This window comes from Camelus dromedarius, chromosome 17, assembly GCF_036321535.1.
Source record: "Camelus dromedarius isolate mCamDro1 chromosome 17, mCamDro1.pat, whole genome shotgun sequence".
Taxonomy (NCBI): Eukaryota; Metazoa; Chordata; class Mammalia; order Artiodactyla; family Camelidae; genus Camelus; species Camelus dromedarius.
Window position 1 is genome coordinate 36,298,634 of NC_087452.1, and position 27,040 is coordinate 36,325,673.

The window sequence follows — 27,040 nt, forward strand, 5'->3', positions numbered from 1 at the left end:
TAGGCAATCTTCTCTGTGTTTTAGTCTCTGGTTCTCAAGGATGACTTTGAGACCTGAAGTCCTTATCAGGAGGGTTGAGAGGAAGGGAGGAGCCTGTAGCAGAGCTCCTGATCCAAGGAGGAGGCCAGGCATCAGCATTTGTTCAGTTGTCTTTTCCAATCCCATGTGCTGGCTGCCTCTGTTGTCCCCCACATCCCAGGGTCATCCAATGTCCTATACCCCACCCTTGGAGCACTTTGGTGTAAATTTTTAAAAGGTACCACTTTCTCAAGACTCTTATATCTCATCTGTTGGTAATTATTAGAGATTAGAGCTGGAAATTTCATATTCCATATCCAAGGCTCCTTTCAAAATTTCAGGAGTTCCCAGATCCAGTTGTGAACGTTAACCCTGCCTGAGGGTAGGGGGAGGAAGGCTGTGTGTCTTTCCCGGTCCCTGGTCCTCAGCTCTCAGTGCCAGCCACAGCAGACGCTTCTAGTAGGGCATAGCTGGATGGCAGTCACTTGTTTTAAGAACCAACCCCAAGACCCTGTCTTTGCCGCTTGCTGGCCTTTGCCTGAGGTGTCAGTGGTGATTAATTTTCACAGCTCAGGCTCTGTGTCAGTCGTGGGCAGGTGTGCTTTCTAACCATGGTGTTCAGGGGGCTAGGGCTTTCTTTTCTTTCAGGAATTGTCAGAGAAGATGTTTTCATCCAGCATGTTCCAACCATCTCAGCCGCGGACATTTTTCCCAGGATCTAAATAAAACTCAGCTTCTTACAGTCCCTCTGTCCTACAGCAGGGCCGGGAATGAAAGTCAAAGGTGACTTTCCCTATTTTTCTGCACTGGGAGGTAATTGTCTTAGAAGTTAGGAGGTGAGCTCTGGAGTCAGAAAGCCCTTGAGAAAAGCAGGCACCTCATTCCATCTCTGCTGTTTGCTGCCCTCTTTGGCCAAGTGCTCTGACCTCTCCTTAGAGATCCTCATCTGTAAAGCGGGACTGATAACACCAGCTTTTGTCAATTCTACCTTGTATTTTTTTTTCACATTTTTACCAGCTCTGAAATTGGCATCGTCTTAAAATCCATTGCATCTTAGATTTGTTGAAATAAAGCAACTCCTACCTCGCAGTGCTGTATTGAATGAGAAAGACCCGCAGAGTCCTGGCCCCTCACCGGCACTCAGTTAACAGAAGCAGGTGGTGGTGTCATTCTTGGCATTGTCACAACCACTATTTGCACATTCTGGGTCCTGTGGCAGCCTGGTCTTACCTGCACTGAGCAGTGGGGTTACAGTGAAGACCAAGAAACGTGGCTGGAAGAGAGGATGGAGCCCTCTGGAAGTCGATACTAGGGGACTGCTACATGATCCATCCACACAGCAGACACTTTTGACCAAGTACTGGGTAAATTATGAGACCTGCATGGTGGACCTTCAGGGATGACCAAGAAATGTGCTCAGTCGGCAAGCTATGGAAAGGCCCTGTGGGCTCTCAGGGCGCCTGAGCCCCTTCTGACTCAGTTCCAGCCCGGGGATGCTTCCTACCACCCCACATTTCCTCCATGCTTTGCCGCCATTGACTACTTACTCCCCACGCTTCTTGGGGTCATCCTGCTGCTCTCTCTGAGGCCAGGCTCCATCTGGTTACATGTTCCTGTTTGTTGTCTTAAAGATGCTGTGACAGAACTAAGCAGAGAATTTAAGGAAGCAGGGGAACCCATCACAGATGACAGCACCAGCTTGCATAAGTTTTCTTACAAACTTGAGTATCTCCTTCAAGTAAGTGCCTCCTGCCATGTGTTATTTTCTGCTCTCTCGTCCCTTGTCTCCCTCTGGGCTGCCTCATCAGCATTGAGGATGCAGCTCCAAAAGCTCAATGGAGCCCTTGAGCCCTCTTGGTTATACTGAAGGTCAGAGCTGCCCCCAGCTCCAAGTTTGAGCGATCCTCTAAGGAATCAGAATGTTGCCCTGCAGGATGGTTTTGGGAATTGAGAACATTCTTTAGAGATTTAAGACATCTTAAAGCAGGTCACAGGGTCTCTGTCTAGCAGGGATGTTAACTTTTGGGCAGTCACACACCCCACTGGCAGTCTGGTGACAGCTGTGGAGCCACTTCCTAAACATACATACACACCCAGCACACATTTTCCAGGAGTGTGCGGTCCTCTAGAGAAGATCTGGAGGTCCCTGCTCTAGAGCCTTGCTTCAGAAAGTGTGGTCCCTAGACCAGCAGCAGCAGCATCACCTGAGAGCAGGTTAGAGGTTCCCACCTTGACCTGCTGAATTAGGATCTCTGAAGTCAGCCCAGGAAGTTTGCTTTTAGCATGTTCACAGTGTAATGCTTCTGTCTGCTTGGTTCAAGAAGCATAGCTCTAGAGAGCTCTGCAGGTGTGGAAAAATACAGGCAAGTACACTAAGCAGGGAGGAAATGTACCAAAATGTTAACAGAAGTTATCTTAGGGTGATGGTATTAGGCATTATTTTTTTTTATTTTGTTTTGTTTAATCCAGATGTCCTAACAATGTATGCAGATCTTTTCTAATCAGAACAGATGCTTTAAACTATTATGTAGGCAGATATACCGCTATCATTTTAAACACTAAATTTGCAATGTCACATCCCACCAAAGCGTGTAGAATGAGAGCCCACTGGAGATGTCTCAGTGTGTTGAAGGCTCACCTTTCACATGCCTTTTCAACTGGTTTTCTTGTTTTACATTGTGAAAGTATTTATGGACCTTTTTTTTTTTCAATGAGCCCACTTTGGTTTTGGGTTTGAAATGACTCATAGCTGACATTTATTTGAATTTATTGTATGTATGTTAAAACAGTATTGAAACTCATATAACTGGGATAAAATGTCACTGATGCATTTTCCTAAGTTGAGACATAGCTAATAGTCTTCATGTTGCCCTTAAGACTTTTCAGTTGCATTTTTTTTTATCATGTGTTAATAGCACCTTTGGTGTCTTCTGCCCGACTCTATGCACAGAGGTCCCTTCAATGGATTAATCTTTTGGGAGCTTGTTGTTCCTGAATCTCACAGTCTCACTAGTTGCATGACCTTGAGCTAGTTAGTTACTTAACTTCTCTTAACCTCAGATTCCTCACTTTTAAAATGAGGACTAAAACACCCTCGTTTGCCAGTAAATAAAAATAATGCTGATAAAGGGCCTCGCCCAGGGCCTGGCAATTAAGAAGCTGTTATTATTATCATTTAAGTGGTGGGATAAACAGCAATGGGTTTGGGCATCTCTGTCTCCTTTCCCTGTCCAGTTCGATCAGAAGGAGAAGGCCACGCTCCTGGGCAATAAGAAAGACTACTGGGACTACTTCTGCGCCTGTCTGGCCAAGGTGAAAGGAGCCAATGATGGGGTCCGATTCGTCAGGTCTATTTCCGAGGTAAGCAGAACAGCCAAGGGCCTCTCATCTCCCCTTCACCTGCCTTAAGCATCTCTTGCAGAGACGTTTGCTGCAGACAGCCAAACGAGGAAATGAGGGTTTATGGGTAGTAAGGAGGTAAAGAAATCCAGTCCAGGTATGCACAGTGCCCCCTGGTAGCCCTGGGAAGCCTCCTAGGAGAGGGTTTACCAGGCCGAGGAACAGCTCAGTCCTGACTATGTGTTAACCCCCTCCACCACCACCATTCACATGTTACCTAACTGGGTGGACTGTTCACATTGTAGTCCCCTTGGGGTGCCCCTCAGAGGTATGCAGCACAGGACACCTTCACCTTTTCTTTTTTAAATCAGTTTCAGATAAAATTCTTAGAGTTTGCTAGGCTGCTTTCCCTGCAGTTTGCCTGGGAAACTTGGCTTTAAAATGAAGAGAGTGATGTGGGATCTAAGAGACATTTCTTAAAATACTGGTGTGCTAAGCAGCTTCCCTCAGTAAGTTCTGAGCCCCTCAGGAGCAGAATGTGATGGCTTTGCTGTTTTGTAAAAGTCCAGAACAGCAACAACAGCACACATGCACTCATACTCACTCCCTCACTCTTTTTCTCTCTACCTCTCCCCCACCTCCCATCCCCGCTGACTCTCTCTCATCAGCCTAGTCCATCTAGGAGTGAAGAACTTTGCACATTAGGGAACAAGTAATCCCCTAGATTTGGGGCAGGAGGCCTAAAGGGTTTGTACATGTCATCTTAGTTTTCAGTATCTCATCAGTAAGTCCAAGGTCCCTTTAAAGTCAGCAGACATGCTTCTTGGCCAGCTACCCACAAAGGCCACAGGGTCAGGTGCTTTGGGTGGAATTCCCTGGCCGTGCCAGCTGGAGCCAGTGGGTTTCTTCTAATAGAGAGTGACGGTGTTAGACACGCTGACACTGAGAGCTAGGCATTTTCCACCAGCTCTACCTTCTGACAGCTGAGAAAATGACAGGCAATCCTGGCTCAGAGGGGTTGTGCCGCAAATTTATTTAATGTCCAGGTAGCACAGAAGGTCTTGTGAGAGCTTGTCTGGTGGGACTCTAAGGTGCCTGATTAATGTGTCATAAGTCACTGTCACCGTCCTTTCCTTAAACCGAGGGGCATTCTCACTGTTACTCTCTTGTCTTCCACTCAGAGCAAAGCCTGTCCAGACTTTGGACAGCTGAAGTCTGGAAATAAATGTAGTTCAATCCTTATTTCCCAAGCTCATGAAATCCCAGGGTTACATCTACTTTTTGGCTGATTTCCTCTCTCTTCTCATAATGCAGTCGGACCTTTAGACAATACGAGACCAGGGACACTGACTTCTAGAAGCAAAAAGCATTCCCCGCTTGCACAGATACTTGGTTTCTGGTGGCTGGCATAGGCTCTGTTTCCCGTGGGGTCCAGCTGTTCCATCACTTTTGAAGACTCTGCTCTCTGGTGCACCAGTGCATGGAATGGACCGGGCTGTCACTAGGCCAGATGGGTTGCTGGAGACTTGGGTTAATTTTAATAATCAAGTGCCATCCAGGCCTGCAAGCCAGGGGTAAAAGTCAATGGATAAGAAGCATTGCTGGGCCCCTTAGGCCCCTTTGGGGCAGGAAGCAGCTGTCTGGGCTAAAACAATCCAAGGCTCTAATCAGCCACTTCTAATGGTTCATAATGGCTCCACCTGGACCCTGTGCCTTTCACTGTGATGGGCTTGTCAGAACCAGGTCGTAGTTTGCGGTCAGGCTCCTGGCACGGTGGTCTGGCTTAAAGCCAAGCCAGCTCTTGTGTACCTTGGCTGATTTCCTGTCCTTGGCTGCCATTATATCGCTTCTCGGAATACTGCGTGTGAGTTCTGATTAGATGCTAAAAAAAGTTAAGGAATTGGGTAAAGAATGTGGGCCTGTGATCTCAACAAGGTCTAAAAAAGATTGTGCAGTATTTTCATTTGTAGTGCAAAGGAACTGCTGTTGTTCCTTTCCCCAAAGAATGTGTAAAAAAACCTTTTAAAATAGCTCCCTTTACAGATATAATCAATTCAGTTAATAGGCTTGATTTAAAATGTAGCCTCAAATGTTTGCCTTTAAAAAATTAAATGTTCTAAATGCTGTTACAATGGCCATTTTATTAATAACGACAAGCCCCTCCCTTGGGAGCACACAGACCTGGGCTGTTGTGTGAGTCTCTTATTAAATCCCACAGGGCCGGTGTGTGGGTGTGTGTGTGAATGACCGACTCGCTTCACTTCACGATGCCTTGCTCATCTGTTCTCCGCTGCCCAGGTTTCCTAGTTATCACCACTGAATGCTTTGTTCTCGCCTCACTCATCAGTAGAAAAGCATTTGGATGTGTGGGTGTCAAGATTCTCCCCTGGGCATCTGTCAGGATCCATTCCTTGCAGACATGCCATGGTGGTTTTGAGAGAGCTAATGGTTGCTGCTGTCCACCTTCATTCCACACATCCTGCCTCTACCCCAAACTCACAAAACACATGTGGAGAAATGTCTTAAAGCTTCTTACAGAAATGTCTTCTGAGGTTTTACACCTTCTTTTTTTTTAAAACTATTTCATATTGTGGTATTATTTCCTTGAGTCAGAGGTATGAAAACTTACAGCTCTTAGCTAAAAGGTGCTGTGTACTGGGATGTTTACACCATACTTAATGTGCCCCCGAGTCCTTGAGGTCATACCACATGCTTCCTGTCTCAGTCCAGTGCCATGATTGGTTTCTTAACTGTATGGAGAGTTAGGACCCTCCTTTGGTCAAATCATTGCCACCCCTTCCCCTAGCCACCAAGTTAAACATTTCTGACCTTTGACGGGATGAGGAGGGTCTGTGTCTCTGCCAGTGCCTAACAGAGCAGGTACATAGGTAGGTTGACAGGTTTAGAGTTCTGCCCACTTACCTTGAGCTTCTGGGGCTGAAACTTTGGAAGCGCGAATCCTAATTTGCAAGCTGGTCTCACATGTCTTCTGTGGCTGTCCATTTGGACAGCTTGATTTTAGCCCTTGGTCCATCCTGGCAGCTGCGTGCAAGAGTCTCTGACCAGCACACCTCCACCTCCATCACAACAAGCTCAGAAACCTCTTTAGAAGCCGTGTTTTGGCACTGTAGTGAGAGGTTTCAAAGACAGGCCTGCACCTGGACCCTTCCTCTACCTCCGACTTCATAGAACAGAAGCACACCCATTTCTTCTTACTCCAATGTCACTGGGCTACCTAGAGACACCCCTGCCCTGACCCACTGGGCACCTTGTGGCTAAATGCAGTGAGCTGGTATAGCGGAAAGGAAATCCAACCAGGAAAGCATTGACAGACATGTGGATTTTACTGATGGATGGAGAGGAGGAGTTACACATCCATCCAAAGTCCCCTTTACATGCCTCTGCCTTTTGCCCTCCTCTCCCCCCATTCTACACTGGCTCCAGCCAAGCCCCTCAGGCCTCTCCCCCTGCATCTCTTCTCCCAGCACTTCAGAAACAAGCCCAGGCATTAGCCAAACTGAGACTATCTCGCTCCTCAAGCATGCTGCTGTGAGAAGCCCTCCATTTACCTCCAAGTGGTTTTCGAAGTAAATATTCCAAATTAAATCAAACCATTTCATGTCTGACTCCAACCCAGAGACTCTGATGGAGCAGAGAAGGGAGAATGACATTCCAGGAGAATCCACAGGTAGATATTTGAGCCTCTCACGACTAGATTTTCCTTGACACATTTACTGGAATCGACAGATTTACTGTCAGATGCAGGCCTGCAAGAAGACCCACTTTAGGTCTTGCTTTCTGGGGTGATTTTACGTGTTTTGTGTTCTTTGAGGGACATGAGTGAAGCTTATGGATAGGGTAGAATTGGGTGACATTTTCTGCCCTGTATCTGTTTTTGCCAGCCAGCCATGAGGCCAGGTCTGTATTTGGAGTTAGGCTAACAGCTCTTCATTTCTATGTAATGTACTTTTTCCAGCTCCGAACATCTCTGGGAAAGGGAAGAGCATTTATTCGCTACTCCTTGGTGCACCAGAGGTTGGCAGACACCTTACAGCAGTGCTTCATGAACACCAAAGTGACCAGGTAAGTACGTGACAGTGCTGGCGTTACCCCGACACCATTCAAAAATGACGTGAAGCCCCTCCTTCATCATAATGATACTACTTACAGTACACAGGATGGAAACCATCAATGTCCGGTGAGGGAGGGCTGTTAAATTACAGCAGATCAGCTTAACTGGCATAGCAAGGCATCATTTGACGTTGTAATAAGGAAGTCTATATGGCAACAGGGAGCATAACAGTGTAATAATCAAAGAAAATGCAAATCTGTCTATCCTAATGGCAACAATGAAGAAATTACAAAAATAAATAAAAAGAATTAAAGTATATGGGAACATGATTTGATGAAAGGATTGAGTATTTTTCTTTTTAAATTATTGTTTGTGCAATGGACAGTTTTTCAACACTTTCTAGTATGCATTACAGTGTATAATGTCTCTGAAACAAGTGCAGGAGACCTCAAATAAATGTGATAAATTTTTTAAAAATAATAATAATGACATTGCAGTAGCAGTGCCTGTCTGTGTCCCACGAGGACACAAGCAGGGTCCTCCTACATCTGTCGTCCACTTCTGCCCCTCCCTACGACAGTCCTTGGTGCACATGGGGCAGGTAGCGCTGAGCCTCCGCAGGTGAGAAAAGTGAGGCTCAGAGAGGCTAAGGGCCTTTCTCTGGGTCCCACTGATGTTGAGGTGGAAAGCAGGAGCTTGGGTCCAGGTCTCTTAACTCCCAGTGCCAGGTAGTTTCCCCCGGCAGATAGCATGTCCTTGGTGCTGGCTTTAATGGACAGACCCCACTGGTCACCCTGCACCAGTGGGTGGCAGCCTTGGCCTCTCAGCAGAGTCACCTGTGGAGTTTTTAATACCACCAAGCCTGGGGCCTCACATGAGGCACTGAGTCAGCACCTGCTCCACATATCTGGACTCCCTGGAGATGGTGATGGGCAACCAAGGGCTGCAGCCGCAGTGGGACAGGGAGGAGGAAGGAGAGGGACTAGGCGTGTGAAGGGGGAGAGGGCGTCAGATTAGGAGCATCTGACCAGGTGCCAATCAGTTGAACCTCTTTGGGTGGCCTGGTACCCCTTTTCTAGCTCTGCCTCCCCTCTCCCTCAGGAGTGTTCTTCTAATTAATAAAAGAAATCACATCTGAGTTAAAAACTTTGGGGGGAAAATATTTTGTTTCGCCTTGTCACCTTTAAGATTGATTTGCGTAAAGGTGTATTTCTCGAACACGTGCCAGACTTTGTGAATTCACTGAGTTGAGAACCTTCGCACTTCTGATTAGAAGGTTATTTTGTTGGGATGTTTGTTGAAAACTGTCATAAACAGCTTGACTTGCAGTGTGTCCCAGTTCACAGACATCAGCCAAGTAGCTCAGTAAACTCACCTGTGTTGTCTTTTTAATTTTTACTGCTTCATGTAAAATGAAACAACCACCACCTCAAAGTGCAGGTATTTTGTTCCTTGGTTTTTAAATTGGTGTCTGGAGAGAAATTAGCAGTGCATTCAGTGTCCTGTATTAAGTTCTCTGGGAAGGAATAGAAGATGAGATTTTCTTTCAAAAAGGAACTATTCTTTCCCCTACAACTGCCCTTTCTTGGCAAGTAGTTCAGATTTAAGGTTTCTGACATTCTTTGGGGGAATAGATATGATATAAATAATAAATAAACAAGTGTCTAGTTTATTTCATTAGTTTGCTTGAAGAAGAGGAAGTTTATTTGAGAGTTATGTGCTCCTACAGTGAAAGTCAAATTGGGGTATGTCTGACTGTCTGTCCTTAGTTAATTTTAGTACCTGAGTTGAAATTTGATGAGGCAGAGCCATACTAGGAGTGCTGATTAAATTCACTCTTCCCTTGTCTTTATCCATTCCTTTTCGTGTTTCCCTGCAGTGACTGGTACTACGCAAGGAGCCCCTTTCTGAAGCCAAAGCTGAGCTCTGACATCGTGGGCCAGCTCTATGAGCTGACTGACGTCCAGTTTGACCTGGCATCGAGGGGCTATGACCTGGATGCTGCCTGGCCGACGTTTGCCAGGTACTTGAAGAGTTAGCTGCTTGGTTGAAAAGGGGGGGAAAGAGATACTTGAGGTTTTGAAGTGGGCCACACAGTCTACCCAAAGCAGTTTTGCTTGTGCAGTGAATTACCTGAAGCTTTGCAACTCTTACTCTTGCTAATTTTACAGACTTGGTTGAATCGTAACTGTTGTAACTAGTGATAACATCTGAGGTTCCAGCCTTAAACTAACCTAATTGGCCAGCGGGTATGAGTCAGTGGAGATGCATATGCAAAACCCAAGGTTTTCAAATGTGTTAAGGGACTTGCTGGCGTGGGGGTGGGGGGGTGCAAGTTGGCTTTTCTCAGTGGTGTTCTCACAGATCAAGTTACCATGGAGGCCACAAGAAGAGGGAGCAAAAGCTCATCCATGTAAGTGTTGCCAGAAAGGTTGCTTTGCTGTGTTTTCATTTCTTACACCAGTATGGCACTCACCTCACATGCCATCCAGCTGCATCCTCTCAGCTTCTCCAGGAGGGAGATGCTGAGGAAACAGGCTCAGAGAGTGGAGGGACTTGCCCAGCATCACACACCTGGCGGGCAGCAGGGCCAGGGCATCAGACTTAGGTTGAATTCAAACCTGGCCTTCTTTGTTTTGTTTTGCTTTCTGTTAATAAGGTGTTTTTTCAGATTCCAACTTCCATATTTCTTATTAGGGAATTCTTTCTATGGAGAGAGAAGTATTGACTATCATGGAACCCATGTGCCAACCACTAGGGTTTAAGAGCTAACACTTTTGCCATGTTTACTTTATGTGTCCTTTTTAGAACTTTTCAATTTTGAAATCATTTCAGGATTACAGAGAAGTTGTAAAAATAGCACAGAGCACTCATCTAGCCTTCACCTGGATTCCCCAGTTGTCAGTATTTTACTGCAACTGTTTTTATCATTCTCTCTATGTAAACATTCTGTTCTATTCCCTGCATCCTTTGAGAATAAGTTACAGACTGGATTCCCCTTTACTCGTAAGTACTTCATCGTGTTTTTCCTAAAATCAAGGACATCCTCTTATATAACCTCAGTACAGTTATTAAAATCAGGAAATTGACATTGATACAGTACTGCTGTCTAATCTGCAGACCATGTTCAAATTTTAACAATTATGCCAGTCATGTCTTTTATAATTCAGGAGCACACCCAGGATCACATGTCAGTGAATTGTCTTGTCCCTCTAGTCCTTAGTTTGTAACAGTTTCTCAGCCTTTGTCTTTCATAGCATAGACATTTTTGAAAAGTATAGGTCAGTTATTTTGTAAAATGTTCCTCAGTTTGAGTTTGTCTAGTGTTTCCTCATTATTGGATTCAAATTAAGCATTTTTGGCAGAAGTACCCCAGGTATTGTGTCCTTCCCAGCTCGTTGTATCCAGAGACACAGGATGTTGATTTGTTTCATTATTAGTGAGGCTAACCATGATCATTTGGTTAAGGTAGTGTTGCAGGCCAGGTTTCTCCTAAAGTTACTGTTTCTTTCTTTGTAAGTAATATGTACCTTATGAGAAGACATTTTGAGATTGTTATTGTCCTGTTTCTTTTAAACCTGTCTCCTGTTGGTTTCAGCATCCCTTTGTAAATCTTGCCCAAGTCAGTTACAATCATGGGTACCAGAGTGATCTTCTAATGCCATTTTTCCTTCTGTGTTAGTACTTGGCATTCTGTTATAAGGAAGATCTGTTCCTTCTTCCTCATTTATTTATTCATTTATATCACTATTGACTCATGAATTCTTATTTTATCCACTAGGTTATATTCTGTCACTGTAATTATTTTAAAGTTTAAATTATTTCATATTTGGCTAGTTGGAGCCCCTTCAAGCTAGTTCTTGTGGTTTTTTGTTGTTGTTGCTATGTCTGATGCATATTTTTTTTCCCAAAAAATAAAATATAGATCCGAATAAAGCCCCACCCCACTGCCATCCGTTCTCCTTTTCTCCCTTTTTAGAAGTAATCACAACCCTGTAGTGGATGCATGTCATTCCCAAATATTTTTGTGTTTTGCTACATGTGTGCCCCTAGGTAGTACATATATAGTTTAATTTTGTTTATGTTTTTAAAATTTGCACACATTGAATCATGAGATAGCTATCCTTTTGCAAATTGCTTTTTTTATTCCACACTGTTTTTGAGATTTTTATCTGTGTTTGCACATGGAGTTCTATTGATGTGGAGCAGGGCAGTGTGTAACACACCTTCATTTACATATTGTGTATGGCTGCTTTCATGCTATGGTGGCAGAGTTGAGTTGTTGTGTCAGAGCCCATAAGGCTTGTGAACACAAAATATTCACTGTCTGGCCCCTTACATTAAAGATTGTCGGCCCATGGCATAGAATATTCCATTGTGTGAATAAATAGTATTTGTTGCCCTAGCTGTGTGGAGTTCATCTGGTTCCGCTTTTTCCACCACAGAAATGCTGCCAAGAGCATCCCCACACGTCTCCTTTATGCACAGACTTGACTGCCTTTCAGGTTGATACTAAGAAATGCAGTTGCCAGGTTGTGGAGACTAACAAGGTTTAAAATGCAATAATTATAGATTAAGGATGAGATTCTGGTCAAGTAAAAGTGCGTTTCATTTAGTGTCTGGTGCCATCAAATAGAATTCTCTGCAGTGAGGGAAATGCCTAGTGCAGGTGCATGAACCAGAAGAGGTCTTCCAGCCACACCACACGTGTAACATAATGTGAAGCAGTGACCTCGAGGCCCAGGGCACGGCATGACCTTTATTTACCAGACTGACTGCTGCTGGTTCCTCACTAGTAGACTAGTTATGACTGATATTAAGGTTCTAGGAAAACTTAAACCAAAAATGGGGAACACTTTATTCACTTCATTCTTTTTTGGCAGCGGGAACAAAGCGTCAGCGGCAGAGTCCAGCTGCCACGACCAACCTGAATGTGTGCTTTGCTGGAAATTGTTGGACTTTGCCTTCTTGCTGTACCTGGGAGTGCAACATGTGGTTGCTTAGTGACAACCAAGGCCTTCCTGAGTGTGTGTGTGTGTTTCCTGCTCTGATGCAGGCATGTCTGTTCTGTGGCCCCACAGGAGGACATTGGGCACTGGCTCTTCTGCTTACCTATGGAGACCCCCCAGCCGAAGCTCCAGCATGAGCAGTTTGGTGAGCAGCTACCTGCAGGTAATGCCGGGAGGGCTGGGGATTCCCTCACAGTCATGTCAACTGGGGCATGTCCTTGCCTCTCCCAACTCAGGGTCATGTTCTCAGACTCCTGGTGTTCCGACCCCAGAAATACAACACCTCAGTACTACCCACTGTTTTCTGGGGGTAGTCCGGGTTTTTACAACCAAAAGGAACGTAGGCCTTTTAAATGTTAAATTCTTTTTAATTCTTGAGGTGTTTTAAAAGAAGCAGTTTAGCACTATGGTTAAAAAGCAGCAAAATCAAATCCTGACTCTGTTACCCGCCACCTAGGTTATTATTTTAAAGTCACCTTGGGAAGGTGACTTCAGCTCTCCCATCCATAAAATGGGGGTCATAACAGTCATTCCAACTTGTAAGGCGGGTGTAAGGAGTGAACGAGGCTGCACACATACAATGCTCAAGGGCTTGGTGTAGGCTAGTGCTCAGTAAATGTTAGTGGGCAGGGTAAGTTTTATTAATCTTGTTAGAAATGTGAATGTATCCTATAGTTGAATAGGAAAGAATACTGAAATTAATCAACAAAATGAAAAAAGAGTAATCAACTTAAGAAGCATAAAGAGTAGAGGATACACTAACTTTTTACCCTATTTTGTGGTTTAATCACAGCGGGAATTGTGGGTATGGTGCAGTAGGTGAACAGTAATTTACTATAAATTCATTTCTCTAAGAGCCAGCATCCCTTATGTTACCAATAATGGAGACTGGATGGGAAATGCAAGTTCTGAGTCTCAGTGGAACTTATGCATGTGGCGTCATGTTTCTAGGGTGTGCTGTTGAGTGATGCTTTGAGCGAAGATGTTCTAGTCCTTTGAATAGCTCAGTGGACTAACCTTAGGTCATGTAATTGCTGTGTTTTTACTTCTGTTCTCATTAAACTAACGCTTTGCCAAGCAGCCATGTAGCTTCATCCCTAAGCCACCTGTTTTTGTTTTTCCTCCCCAGACTCAGGAGATGGCCTCCAACCTTGACCTGAGCAACCCCTTAAACAATGAGGCCCTGGAGGGCTTTGACGATATGCGGCTGGAGCTGGACCAGCTGGAGGTGCGGGAGAAGCAGCTGCAGGAGCGGATGCAGCAGCTGGACAGAGAGAACCAGGAGCTGAGGGCGGCTGTCAGCCTGCAAGGAGAACAGCTGCAGGTAGAGAAGGACAGGGGTCGCTCTGCCGCCGAGGACAACCTGCGCCTCGCTGGCATGGTGGCTGCGCTCCAGAAGCAGTGGGAGGTCACCCAGGCCACAGAGAACACCGTGAAGGAGCTGCAGGCGTGCCTGCAGGCCCTGGGGCTGGGTGCTGCTGAGAAGGAGGAGGATTACCACTCTGCCCTGCGGCGGCTGGAGTGCATGCTGCGACCACTGGCTTGGGAGCTCAAGGCCACACGCGACTCCCTGGGCAGTAAGGAGCAGCACTCAGCTGATGTCCCAGACCAGCTGGGTGTGGCCAAGCAGAAGGCAGACACAAACGCAAAGGGACAGCAAGAGCACAGCCCCAATGACTTGGCCCTGGAGATCCAGGAGCTGGGGGAGAAGCTCCAGGCCCTCGAAGGGGAGCACACCCAAGTCCAGGAGCTCAGCAGGCAGCAGAGTGCCCAGCTGGAGCAGCTGGCCAAGGAGCTGCAGCTGAAGGAGGAGGCCCGGGCCAGCCTGGAGCGCCTGGTGGAGGAGATGGCCCCACTCCGTGAAGAGTTGTCCCTGAAGGGGCAGGAGGCAGCCCAGCTCCACTGCCAGCTACAGGAGTCGCTGGCCCGCTTGAGCTTCCTGGAGGAAGAGCTTGCGGAGGTGAGGCGAGAGGAGCAGCGGCAGCAGGAGGAGAAGGAGCTGCTGGAGCAGGAGGCTGGGTCCCTGACACGGCAGCTGCAGCTCCTGGAGACCCAGCTGACACAGGTGAGCCAGCACGTGAGTGACCTGGAGGAGCAGAAGAAGCAGCTCATCCAGGACAAAGACCACCTCAGCCAGAAGGTGGGGATGCTGGAGCGACTTGCTGTGCAGCCAGGCCCAGATCTGCCCTTGGCGGGTGAGAAGAGTGAGACTCTGAGCTCCCCCTTGCAGTGGGCCTGCGAGAAGCTGGAGGAGGATCAGAGGGGCCTGCAGGAGGGACAGACAGATGATCCCAAGATGCAAGGGGGCAGCCAGGAGGAGAGGCTCCAACAGGCCAACAGAGAGCTGGAGAAGGAGCTGCAGAGTGTGGCTGAGCGCAACCGGCTGTTGGAGGATAAGCTTCAGGCCCTGCAGGCTGATTACCAAGCTCTGCAGCAGCGGGAGGCAGCCATCCAGGGCTCCCTGACCTCTCTGGAGTCAGAGCAGGCCAGCATCCGGCACATGGGAGACCAGATGGAGGCAAGCCTCCTGGCTGTGAAGAGGGCCAAGGAGACCATGAGGGCCCACATAGCAGAGAAGGAGGCTGCCCTGCAAAGCAAAGAGGCCGAGTGCCAGCAACTGCGGGAGCAGATGGAGCAGTGCCGGCAGCTGGCAGAGGCCCGGGCAGGGGAGCTCAGAGCTCTTGAAGGCCAGTGCCACCAGCAGACCCACCTGATTGAGACCCTCACAGCAGACAAAGGCCACCAGGGGCTCAGCCCACCTCAAGACCACACACCCCAGGAGCTCGCAGCCCAGCTGGCCCTGTCTCAGGTGCAGCTGGAGATCCATCAGGGAGAGGCCCAGCGACTGCAGGTGGGGATGGTGGACCTCCAGGCCAAGCTGAAGGCAGTCCTGGGGGACCAGGAGAAGGTGCAGAGCCAGTTGAGTGTGACCGAGGCCGCTCTGAGGGAGCACAAGGCCCTTGTGCAGCAACTGAAGGAGCAGAATGAAGCCCTCAACAGGGCCCATGTCCAAGAACTACTGCAGTGCTCAGAGCGCGAAGGGACACTACAGGAGGAGAGGGCTGGTGAGGCCCAGTGGAGGGAGGAGGAACTCCAAGCCCTGCGGGAAGAGCTGTGCCAGGCAAAATGCAGCTCGGAGGAGGCCCAGCTGGAACACGCGGAGCTGCAGGAGCAGCTGCACCGGGCCAACACCGACACGGCCGAGCTCGGCATCCAGGTCTGTGTGCTGACTGCGGAGAAAGAGCGGATGGAAGGGGCGCTGGCTCATGCTGTCCAGGAGCTTCAGGATGCCAAGGAGGCAGCCTCCAGGGAGCGGGAGGGCCTGGAACACCAAGTGGCAGAGCTGCAGCAAGAGAAGGAGAGCTTGCAGGAGAAGCTGAAGGTGGCCAAGGAGGCAGCCAGCTCACTGCCTGGCCTGCAGGCACAGCTGGCCCAGACCGAGCAGCAGGCCCAGAGCCTCCGGGAGACTGCATGCCAGGAGCTTGACACCCTCAAATTCCAGCTGAGCACCGAGATCATGGACTACCAGAGCAAACTCAAGGTAACCGTCACCTTGATCCTCTGAGCTGCTCCAGTCTCCCATGGCAGGGCTGGTGGGTCCCCAGGTGGATGGGATGCACCTTCAGCCATGTGGCACATGAGGGACCAAGAATGTTCTGTGGGGGCCCAGGCCAATATGGGCTTGTCCCGCTGTCTTAGCTTACAGCGTCCTTCTCCCTGCAGGAACGTGTTAGGGACACAGCGCTGGGGAGGGCTGCCTTAACCCACAAGCCTAAACTCAGGCCATACAGACAAGTTTGGCCCACAAGGAATTTTTTTCTTAATTACTAGCCAACATTTTCAAGATCAGGATGTTTACAAATTTAGTTTTGGTGGTGCTTTTGAAATCTTGGAAGATCTTACAGCCTGTGCCCTGATTTCTACATGGCAGCAGTCAGCAAGAGCTGGGTGGGGGCTGCCCACTTTAAAGGAGGCACGCATCCTCTAGTGTTTTCTTTTTTCGGTTTTTTTTTTTGACATTTTTTATTGATTTATAATCATTTTACAATGTTGTATCAGATTCCCGTGTAGAGCACAATTTTTCAGTTATACATGAACATATATATATTCATTGTCAGATTTTTTTCTCTTTGAGCTACCATAAGATCTTGTATATATTTCCCTGTGGTATACAGTATAATCTTGTTTATCTATTCTACATTTTTGAAATCCCAGTCTATCTCTTCCCACCCCCCTCCCCCTTGGCAACTACAAGTTTGTATTTTATGTCTATGAGTCTATTTCTGTTTTGTATTTATGCTTTGGCTTTGTTTGTTTTTTTTTTAGATTCCACATATGAGCGATCTCATATGGTTTTTTTCTTTCTCTTTGTGGCTTACTTCACTTAGCATGACATTCTCCAGGAGCATCCATGTTGCTGCAAATGGCGTTATGTTGTCGGTTTTTATGGCTGAGTAGTATTCCATCGTATAAATATACCACATCTTCTTTATCTAGTCGTCTGTTGATGGACATTTAGGCTGTTTCCATGTCTTGGCTATTGTAAATAGTGCTGCTATGGACATTGGGGTGCAGGTGTCATTTTGAAGTAGGGTTCCTTCTGGATATATGCCCAGGAACAGGATTCCTGGGTCATACGGTTAAGTCTATTCCTAGTTTTTTGAGGAATCTCCATACTGTTTTCCACAGTGGCTGCACCAAACTGCATTCCCACCAGCAGTGAAGGAGGGTTCCCCTTTCTCCACAGCCTCTCCAGCATTTGTCATTTGTGGACTTTTGAATGATGGCCATTCTGACTGGTGTGAGGTGATACCTCACTGTAGTTTTGATTTGCATTTCTCTGATAATTAGTGATATTGAGCATTTTTTCATGTGCCTATTGATCATTTGTATGTCTTCCTTGGAGAATTGCTTGTTTAGGTCTTCTGCCCATTTTTGGATTGGGTTGTTTGGTTTTTTTCTTACTAAGTCATATAAGCTGCTTGTATATTCTGGAGATCAAGCCTTTTTCGGTTTCATTTGCAAAAATTTTTTCCCATTTCGGAGGTTGTCTTTTTGTTTTACTTATGGTTTCCTTTGCTATGCAGAAGCTTGTAAGTTTCATTAGGTCCCATTTGTTTATTCTTGCTTCCTCTAGTATTTTCCTTATGCTCATTTATGTACTTGTCCAGCCCCTTTGGGCATGTGAGATCCTGACTGCCTCAAGTCCTGTCCCTGGGTTCTCTGTCCCTTCATCCTGGTAGCAAGTGCAGTTGTAGGAAACTGACTCAATTCACTTTCACAAAGCCCTTGGGATAGACGAGCTTATGAGAACAGTAATTACCGTGTGCCTTGAACTGCACAGAGAAAAAGGGTTAAGAGTGAGGACACGGGCAGACGGACACGGGCCTTTGGCTTCCGATGCTTATCACATGTCTCCTTCTGGGTCCGTGTACTCTCAGACCACTCCTGACCCTCTCTCGGGCAACTCCTGTGTTTCCACAGATGTGCCTCCCATCCGGTGCCACCCCACCTCATGTGGATCCCTGTGGCTCATATGCCACCCTTTCCCTGGCAGAAAGGAAATTCTAAGCTTGAGGACCAAGCTGAGTTTCTTAAGCTTGACAGCCTTGAGTTACCAGTGAAGCCTAAAGCTTATTGAATTTGGGGAAAACAGAGGTAGCTTGTTTTATGCCTCTGGGGAAATGGGGCTGAGGGAGCTCAGAGCAAGGACCTTGTTTTCCTGATCCCTTTATTGTCCTCTCCAGACCTCCAGTGAGGAGTGCAGGAGCCTCAGGGGCCAGCTGGAGGAGCGAGGCCGGCAGCTGCAGGCCGCTGAGGAGGCTGTGGAGAAGCTGAAGGTAGGCTCGGGCCACCGAGGCCCAGGGGAAGTGCTCCTGCGGGCCCTGAGCAGCGGCTGGCCCACCTTCTGCCTAGTCATTCCGCTCCCAAGTTGTGGACCTGCCAGGGGACGGGATCTGGCTTGGCTTTCACTGGACCATCAGAGCAGGCTCCCTGTAGGATTTCCAGTGCCCCAACGGAAGCTGTCGTTAGCTCACCTTTGTAGACACCCTGGGTCTGTGTCATGGTCCTTCCCCCTCCCCAGACACCTGGCTGGAGCTGCCAAGTGTGGTTTTTCACCAGCCCCTGTGTCTTATGGAAGGGAAAGAAGTTGTCGCCTTTAGTCGTTTCTGCAGATACTCTCTGCAGTCAGCAATTCTGACCTGAGCTAGAGCCGGAGAGGCATTGAAACCTGTCTTCAGGGCAGTGACTTTTGTCAGTGAACCCTGCTACCTGCCACCCCACCTCCACTCCCACCTTGGAGATTTGGACACCTGCTGCCCCTCCAGCCACTACAACCCGTTGCACTTGATGCTTGAGGGACATAACTATAAGTAGGAGTCTGTCCCACTCCTCACACATGCTGCTTCTTGGTCTGTGGGACTTAAAAACAAACAAAAGCCCCTCCTGTTAGAAGTGACCCAGCCAGGCGATGTGGAGGGTAGGCCAATCACTCGATGGCATCCTGCACGGTCTTCTGCAGCCAAGCATCTTCTCGCTGCTGTCCCATGCCAGGCTGCCCAGGCAGACATGGGAGAGCAGCTGAGCCGCACCAGCAAGCACCTCGCAGAGTGCCAGGCCGCCGTGCTGAGGAAGGACGAGGAGGGGGCTGCCCTGCGCCGTGACTTGGACAGGTTAGTGACGCAACGCGGTCTGCCCACACGGCTGGGGTTAGAGTTTTCAAGGAAGAGGGTGCTTGGTGCAGTCATTTAGAAAGTCAGCCATGCACGTCAGGTTAAAGGAGTCCTTTTGCAAGAAAAGCCACAGACTCAGAAAGTGCTTATGCCAGAGCACGCCCCACGGGCCTTGGCAGTCTGCTTGTCTCAGCCCCAAGAAAGCTGTGGAACCCCCTCTTAATCCCATCATCTCATCTTCAGCAGGGCATATTGTAGTTCACTAACTTCATGCTCTGGAAAAACTGAAGTGGAATAAAAATTGGGATATAATCATGGTACTCATAACAGCACATATTTAAATAATGCCTGAAATGTGGCAGGTACCATTTTGACTACTTGTATTTATTTACCCATTTAACCCTCCTAATACTCCTGTGAGGATGGCATTATTATTTATCCCATTTTATAGATGAGGAAAGTGAGGCCCAGAGGAGTGGAGTCACTTTCTCAGAATCACACAGTGTGTAAGTGATGATGGTAGGATTGGAACTCAGACATTTGGCTCCAGAGTCTTTTTCTCAACAATTACCCTAGAAAATATACAGACAGATCGTTTTGTGTTTTGTTTTGCTTTAGGGTGCTGGTGTGTGAGTATATTTTCCCCACTGTGGAGTTTTGACTTGAGTTCTTCCTCATTTCCCTGTGAAATGAGAAGCTGCAGGGTTAGGTGTGGGGTTCTCCCAAGCTCATGCGAGAGTGGGTGAGCGTCCCAGGAACCAGGACGCTGTTTGTCCTTCTGCAGACTCTCCGGTGCTGTGTCTTTGGAGCACATCATGTGTCACCTTGTCATCAGGATTGTGTTAGTGGCAAAGTATGGCCCTATCTGTCCCGCCCCAAGGCCTCCCGAGCCCCCTCGTCTTCAGGCTCTGGGGCTGCCCAGAGTTACAAGCGTCAGCGCACCGTCTGTGATGTGGCCAAATTAGTCTTGCCGCAAGTGCTAGGACCCGACTGTGTTTGTGCCCCCAGCAAAGACAGACACACCGAATTGTCCTGGAGCTTTAACTTTTCTACGCATCTCCTACCCCGCCTCTAGGCCTGGGCCCTGGCTCAGTGGGAGATCCAGAGCATGTTGGATGTTCAGTAACCTGGATGCACATTTCTTCCTTCCAGAGTTCTAATCGTATAGGACTCTGGCTGCCCTTAGCCAGGTTGTATTCACGTAATAATTTAAATAGCGAGAACCTCCTAAGTCAGAGGTATCTTTTATTTAATGCTAGAACTAGTTATTTGCAAGATCTCAGAGTGATTGTTTTAGCTGCTTAAAGTTGCACAGCCCACCTGCCCAGGGTTGGACTTTATTTTATTCATTGTGCATAAGTGTGTGCACACCCATGAGATCAGTGTCTAGTAAACAACCTCTTGACTCTTGATACTGGGGATAGAAAGACAACTGGATTAGGTACAAATTAATTAGCCTTGCGGAGCCCTGTTGTAATGGAGATTTTATGAATGCCTTGCTTTATAAAGCATCCCTGGGAAACCACTGCCTTAGGGGATAGATGAGCCAAAGAAGAAGTAGGCAAGGGCGGGAAGACCGCGGTTCAGCCAGCCCCCTGCCACGGACTGAGACTCCCAGCGCCCAGAACAGAGTTCCTTAGGCCTCAGGGCTGTCAGGTCGAACTCCTGGCAGTGTGAATTCAGTGCCTGCTGTGTGCCCAGCACCAAGCCCCATGTGTAGAGTCCCAAAGACACATGGAGGACAGGTCCTCTTCTGCGTGGTCACCTCCAGGAAGCTACGCCTCTCTTCTTTCTGTCCTGACTCCTTTTTCCTCTTGCATATCTTCCCATCACCAGCCTATGAACCTTACCAATTGGGCAGGGGTTCACAACCTCAGTCTCTGCCCAAGAACCAAGTGTTCAGCCCACCTGGGATGCACCTGGTGACCTGAAGTCTGCTCTCCTAGAATGCCCCTTGTATTTGGCATGGGGGGTAGTGATGTGAAGAGTTTGGGGGTGTGAGGGGAGTTTTGAAGGCTAGGAGAGTGTACAGCCTGTGAGCAGGCAGTGCCAAGGGGCTCTGCCTATGGAGGGCATTGGGGCCCCTCATTAGAGGACTGGGTTAGCCCAGAGGCACAGGGGAAGCCGGAAGTAGTGGGTGATCAGGAAGACTTACCACTCCTCCACCAGGACCCAGAAGGAACTTGAAGAAGCCAAGACAAAGATCCAGGAGTATTACGACAGACTTTGCCAGGAGACAAGAGACCGGGAGAAGAACGACCAGAAGATGCTCGCTGACCTGGATGACCTGAATAGAACCAAGAAGTACTTGGAGGAGCGGCTGATAGAGCTGCTTAGGTGAGTGTCAGGACAAACAGGTCGCCTCCGAGCTTGGTTCTTCCTTAAAGAAGCGCAGCTGTTCTTGAAAGGACTCTTTGAGAGAAATAGGCCCCCGTCCAGTTGTGTTCTGTTGCCCCACCCCCGACATGTACAGGGTCTGCTCAGGCCCTTGGTAACCTTCGAAGAGTGAATTTCACTGTTCCCACTAGTGTTCATCCTGTTTTCATGTTGCTTTGTTAATTGTTTTCAGAATCTCAGCCACAGGAGTGATGACCGTTGATGCTTAATATCTTCAAGGACTTCTCCATTCCCCTGCCCCTCTTTCACGCTACTTTTCCTCCATCTCACTCTCCCCAGTGCCTGGGGTCCCAAACTCCGATGCCTACAGCTAGCAGACAGTGATGTAAGTGTGTGAACCGGGCCAGGAGAGGGCTTGGAGAAGCCGGAGGACACAGTGTGCTCTGCTCCTGCTGATTGTTGCCATGTGGGCTCCGAGCCCAGGGTTGCCAGATCACCTTACTTCTTAAGAGAAAGTGGAAATCTGGATTTTTATGTGAAGTTGGCCTGACTTTTAAATGTTGGCAAGTCCTTCCAAATTCTTTTAAAGCTTTTCCTATGGAAATTTTCAAAAACACAGAAATGGGGTAGCATAATGCACCCTGTGTACCTGTCTCCCAGCTTCAACATTATTCAGGGCATGGTCAGTCTTATTTCATCCAGGGCCCCATCCATTTCCCCCACCTCCCCAGGTTATTTTGAAGCAAATTCCAGACATCATATCATTTCATCTGCAAATATTTCAGTGCATATCTCTCCAAGGCAGGGATTCTCTATTTTAAACAACCACAATGTCATTACTATGCTTAAAAATTAACTGATTCCTAGCATCTTCAAGTATCCAGTCAGTTTGAAATTTTTCCAATTGCTTATAATTTTTTCTTATTAGGATCTAAATTAGATGTATATATTGCATGGCGATAGGTGTTTTTAGATCTCTCTTACTTAGTGTATGGTTTTCCCACCATCTCTCTTTTTTTTCCTTTGCAGTTTACTTTGAAGGAAACCAGATCATTCAGCTGGTAGTTTCCCATAGCCTAGGCTTTGCTGATTGCATCCCAGTGGTGTCATTTAACATACTCTTCCATCCTCTGTGTTTCCTATAAATTGACAGTTAAACCCAGAGTGGTGGTTCTGACCCCTGATGCATATAGAATCACTAGGGGAACTACTAAAATAATGCCCAGGCCCAGACCCCACCCTGACCAACCAAACTGGAATTTCAGAGAATGGGATCCAGGCATCAGTGAGCCAGAGTTGAAAACCACTGCTCCAATAGAGGCTTACTCAGACTCAGTTTCAAAATTTTGTCCAGAACACTTCATAGAATTGGTTTATAGTTTTGGGTCTTTCCTTCAAGAGCCACGTAAGATCTAGTTAGCCCTATCTTTGCAGTGTTAGCATCTGTGTATAAGCAATGCCTAAATGTAGTAATTTGTTTCTGAAATGATAATATTAAATTATAACTTATTTGGAAGCTTAAAAACTCTGGCCACATGTCATGAGTTTGCAGACTAAGAACTCAAGGCACTTGTGACCCCTGAGCTCAGACACCTTCCTGAGGCTTGTGATGGAAAAGCCCAGGTTCTGACAGCATTCCCACATTCCAAGGATGTGGGGGCCTGGGGGCCCAGCCTCCTAGGGACAGAAAGGACAAGCTGTGGACCAGATAGGAAAATGATGCTGGTCCAGAGAATGAATCTTCCTGCTTCCTGACAATCCCAAACATCCTTGCAAAGCCAGTCAAGTCCATGTTCTGGTTTTGTATTGGAGGGGAAAGGTCGGTGGTTGACTTGGAGTTCCTAGCTGGTGATGGAGCCAGTTTCTCTCAGGGCCTAAGTGGCTCTGGTTTTAGTCATCAGTGGCTGAGCTGTTGCTGGAGCCACATTAACCCTCAGGCTGGTGGCTGGGATTCCATCCAGGGACAAACTAACCTTCCCGTGTCAGAAGCCATGAGCCCCCAAAATTAACAGCAATAAGAAAGTCTGTATACACACCTTCCCTGGTACATTGGGCATATCTGGACGCTGCCAGACTTTCCTGAAAAGCCTCCCACTTCTTTTAGTCTTGCATGCTTCCTGCAGTGGCTGTGCCGTCTCTCTAAGGAGTAGGGGAGATTTACATCCCGACAAATTTTCAGGCTGAAGTTTGAATCTTTTCCATTAATTGTTGTGTAAACAAATCATAAAAGCTTGAAGGATCTCCAGCACATTTAAGACTTACGTGGGCAGTCTATTCATGCCCTTGGGCTCACAACACAATACGTGGACTGTCTGTAACCATGGCAGCACGTGACAGCTTAAACTCCCTGTGGCCGTATGCACTGTCATTTAGATGCCTGAACAGTGGGTGACCTACTCAATGCCAGCAGCTCTTTGCAGTTATTAGAGCCTTTTACAGACATCACAGGCCTTCCCTGTGCCTTTGCATATGTGGTGTCAAATAAGGATGTGTGTGTTGTCTGCTGAGTCTGGGACTAATGCGGGATGACAGGAGACCTAGAGCAGGGGTTATTTCCAAGATAAAAGTGAATTCTCCTTGTGTCTTGGGAAATTCGGAAGCAGTTTTTTGAAATGAACTAGAGATAGTTCTGTTGCTTTCATGGGTTCCTTCTTCTGTTTTTCTAATGCGTTTTTGACCCAGGGACAAGGATGCTCTCTGGCAGAAGTCGGATGCCCTGGAATTCCAACAGAAGCTCAGTGCTGAGGAGAAGTGGCTTGGGGACACAGAGGCAAACCACTGCCTGGATTGCAAGCGGGAGTTCAGCTGGATGGTACGGCGGCACCACTGCAGGTCAGCAGGCAGCACCGGGCAGGGCCCAGAACAAGAGCAGATGGCTCTGAAGGAGGGGCTCATGGCAGGCATTGGCACTACAGCCGACCATCTAGCCTTTGGTTTCAAGGGAAACAGTCAAGGAGAGTGTGTTAGGTAGGGTCCCAGCAGGACACTCAAGGATCCCTGAATGGGAAGAGAGTCTAATACAGGGTGGGCAGAGTTAAGGGGGCGCACAGGGATGTGGAGCACCCAGAGACCAGCAACTCTCTGTCTTCTGTTGGCCTGCAGGAATCGGAGGGGAAACAGCCTTATGGGCTCCCAGAGAGAGCAGGGCCTGGGACTTTTCTGGAGGAACACAGAGAGCAAAGACCCCAGCCCCCCAGGGCCTACGGAAGGGCAGGCAGGAATGGCACTTGGGCTGGGTCGGGGTCAGATGGAGATCGTCAGCACAGGGGGGCGGGGGGGGGGGGTGGTCTCCTAGAGGCCTAGCCCCAGAGGCATGGGATGGGCACCTGCCTCACAGTGTCAGGGAAGGGGAGGTTTGGCCTGCCTTCAGGACCTTAGGAGATAACACCTTGTTCCACTGGACTTACCAGGATGGCTCTCTTGGAATCTTACAAGATGGTCTTAAGGCCATACCCTAGGGTGGGGACAGAGGCAGCTCTGACCAGACACGTAGCGTCCAGAGCCCAGCACAGAGCCCAGCTCCGGTGCCGAGCAGGTAACGCGAGGCCTGTGCTGTGGCGTCCTCACAGCCTGTGCCCATTCTGTCCCCAGGATATGTGGCCGCATCTTCTGTTACTACTGCTGCAACAACTACGTCCTGAGCAAGCACAGTGGCAAAAGGGAGCGCTGCTGTCGGGCCTGCTTCCAGAAGCTGAGCCAAGGTCCCGGCTCCCCTGACAGCACCGGCTCGGGCACCAGCCAGGGAGAGCCCAGCCCCACCCCGTCACCAGCCCAAGCTGGGCTCCAGGCTTCCGGAGGCCAAGGTCAGGCTCCTGCTGCTGCTCAGTGTCCCCACGTGCCACCCCCCACTTCTGTTTTGTTGTGGCTGGTTAGCTGGAACCAGCTTAATTCAGTGTTTTCCAAACTTAGGCACCAAAAAGGTAGTACCACCCATTTGAGACTTTCTTTTTGATGTAATTAGAATTAAAAGAGAATTGAAAAGGGAATAACTTTCTCCTGGTATGATTCAGTGTTTTTTAACACGAGGTCTGTTTACCTCTTAACTCACATACCACCAGTGAAACGCACCCCACACCTTGGAAAACACTGCATCTCAGGGTCCTAGCCCCAGCATCCAGCCCTCTCTCCCAGGGTAACCAAAGGCCAGGAGCTGAATCTGAGCATATCCTTCCCCTGGAGCTCACATTCTCTCTTAGCAGCCAAGGAAGATGTATTCTCCTTCATGTCCTTCCACTCAGCTCAGTAAAAGGAAGTGGGATTTGGTTCCTGCTGCTGCTTCTCTGAGCACAGCCTTGCAGACCAGCCTAGGCTGCCCTCTGGGGCACTTAGAGCACCAGGGAGGCAGAGCTGAGATGGCAGGGGCAACTGAGTCTCACCTGTGCTCAAGCATCACTGCCTCCTGCAGCTGGTCCCCTGGACTCCTCTTTGGCCTCTGCCTGGATCCAGGCCAGCCAGCCTTCAGAAATATGTTAGTTCCTCTTTCATTTAACTGGATCATCAAGGAAGGTGGCAGGCCCTGTTACTTATATTGGGTACAAAGAACTGCTCAGGGATGGGAAGGTGTACTTTGCACATCATTAGTATGGTTTTTTTTTTTTTTTTTTGAATTTTTGAGATGAAAGTCCTTTATATATTCTGGATATGAGTTATTTATCAGATATGTGTTTTACAGATATTTTCTCTCAATTGATAGCCTCTCTTTTAAAATTTTCCTTTAAAGAGAAGTTTATAATTTTGGTGAAGTCTGATCAGTTTTTTCCCTTATGGATTGATTTTTTTTCTGTTCTTTTAGTATCATGTTTACCTTTGCTTAACCCAAGGACTCAAAGATCTGTTTTTCTCCTCAAGGTTTTATAGCTTTAGGTTCTCATTTGAATCTATGACCCATTTTGAGTTAATTTTTTTATATAGTTCAAGCTATGCCCAAAGATTCATTTTTTACATATGGTTGGCCAATCGTTCCAACACCATTGGTTGAAAAGTCTGTTCTTTTCCCATAGAATTGCTTTTGCACTTTTGCTAAAAATCAGTTGCCTTTATATAGGTGGGTTGGTATCTGGACTTTCTATTTCACTCCATTTATTTATGTACCTTTACTTTCACCAATAACACACTGTTAACGATTATCATAGTTTTATAATAAGCCTTAAAATCAGCCAGAGTGGATACTCTAATTTTGTTCTTTATCAAATTGTTGGCTACTCTAGGTCCTTTGCCATTCTATATAAATTTTTGAGTTAGTTAGTCAATTTCTACAAAAAATCCTTTAATATTGTGATTGGGATTGCATTGAATCTCTAGATAAGTTTGGGGAGGATTGATCTTAACATGATTAAGTCTTATAATCCACAAACATGGTATAGCACTCTGTTTATTTAAGTCTCCTTTGATTTCTCTCAGTGGGCATCATTTTAGATCCCTGTTGTTCATTTTCCCTTCCCTCTTCCTCCTTCCTTCCCTCTGCCAGCCTCAGAAGGCAGATTCAGGAGTGTGGCTGGGTCTATGGAAAGAAACCAATCCTTGGTCCTGTTTCTCAGCCTATGCCTCAAGCCCTCCATCTTGCAGACTTTAGACAAGAGGAAGAATGTTCC

The 27,040-nt window shown here is 47.6% G+C and overlaps 1 protein-coding gene across 2 annotated transcripts in view; it reads left to right on the top strand.

Moving 5' to 3' along the window:
• FYCO1 (FYVE and coiled-coil domain autophagy adaptor 1) overlaps nt 1-27,040 on the top strand; it is a 69,018-nt gene that overhangs the window by 10,573 nt on the left and 31,405 nt on the right. For both annotated transcript variants that reach the window (XM_010982754.3, XM_031470158.2), the window contains exons 3-13: nt 1,650-1,756; nt 3,253-3,378; nt 7,334-7,440; nt 9,309-9,452; nt 12,511-12,601; nt 13,568-15,979; nt 18,186-18,278; nt 18,994-19,112; nt 21,282-21,449; nt 24,132-24,281; nt 25,041-25,252. In XM_010982754.3, the coding sequence (XP_010981056.3) occupies nt 1,650-1,756; nt 3,253-3,378; nt 7,334-7,440; nt 9,309-9,452; nt 12,511-12,601; nt 13,568-15,979; nt 18,186-18,278; nt 18,994-19,112; nt 21,282-21,449; nt 24,132-24,281; nt 25,041-25,252 (3,729 nt within the window). The remainder of the gene's footprint in view (nt 1-1,649; nt 1,757-3,252; nt 3,379-7,333; nt 7,441-9,308; nt 9,453-12,510; nt 12,602-13,567; nt 15,980-18,185; nt 18,279-18,993; nt 19,113-21,281; nt 21,450-24,131; nt 24,282-25,040; nt 25,253-27,040) is intronic.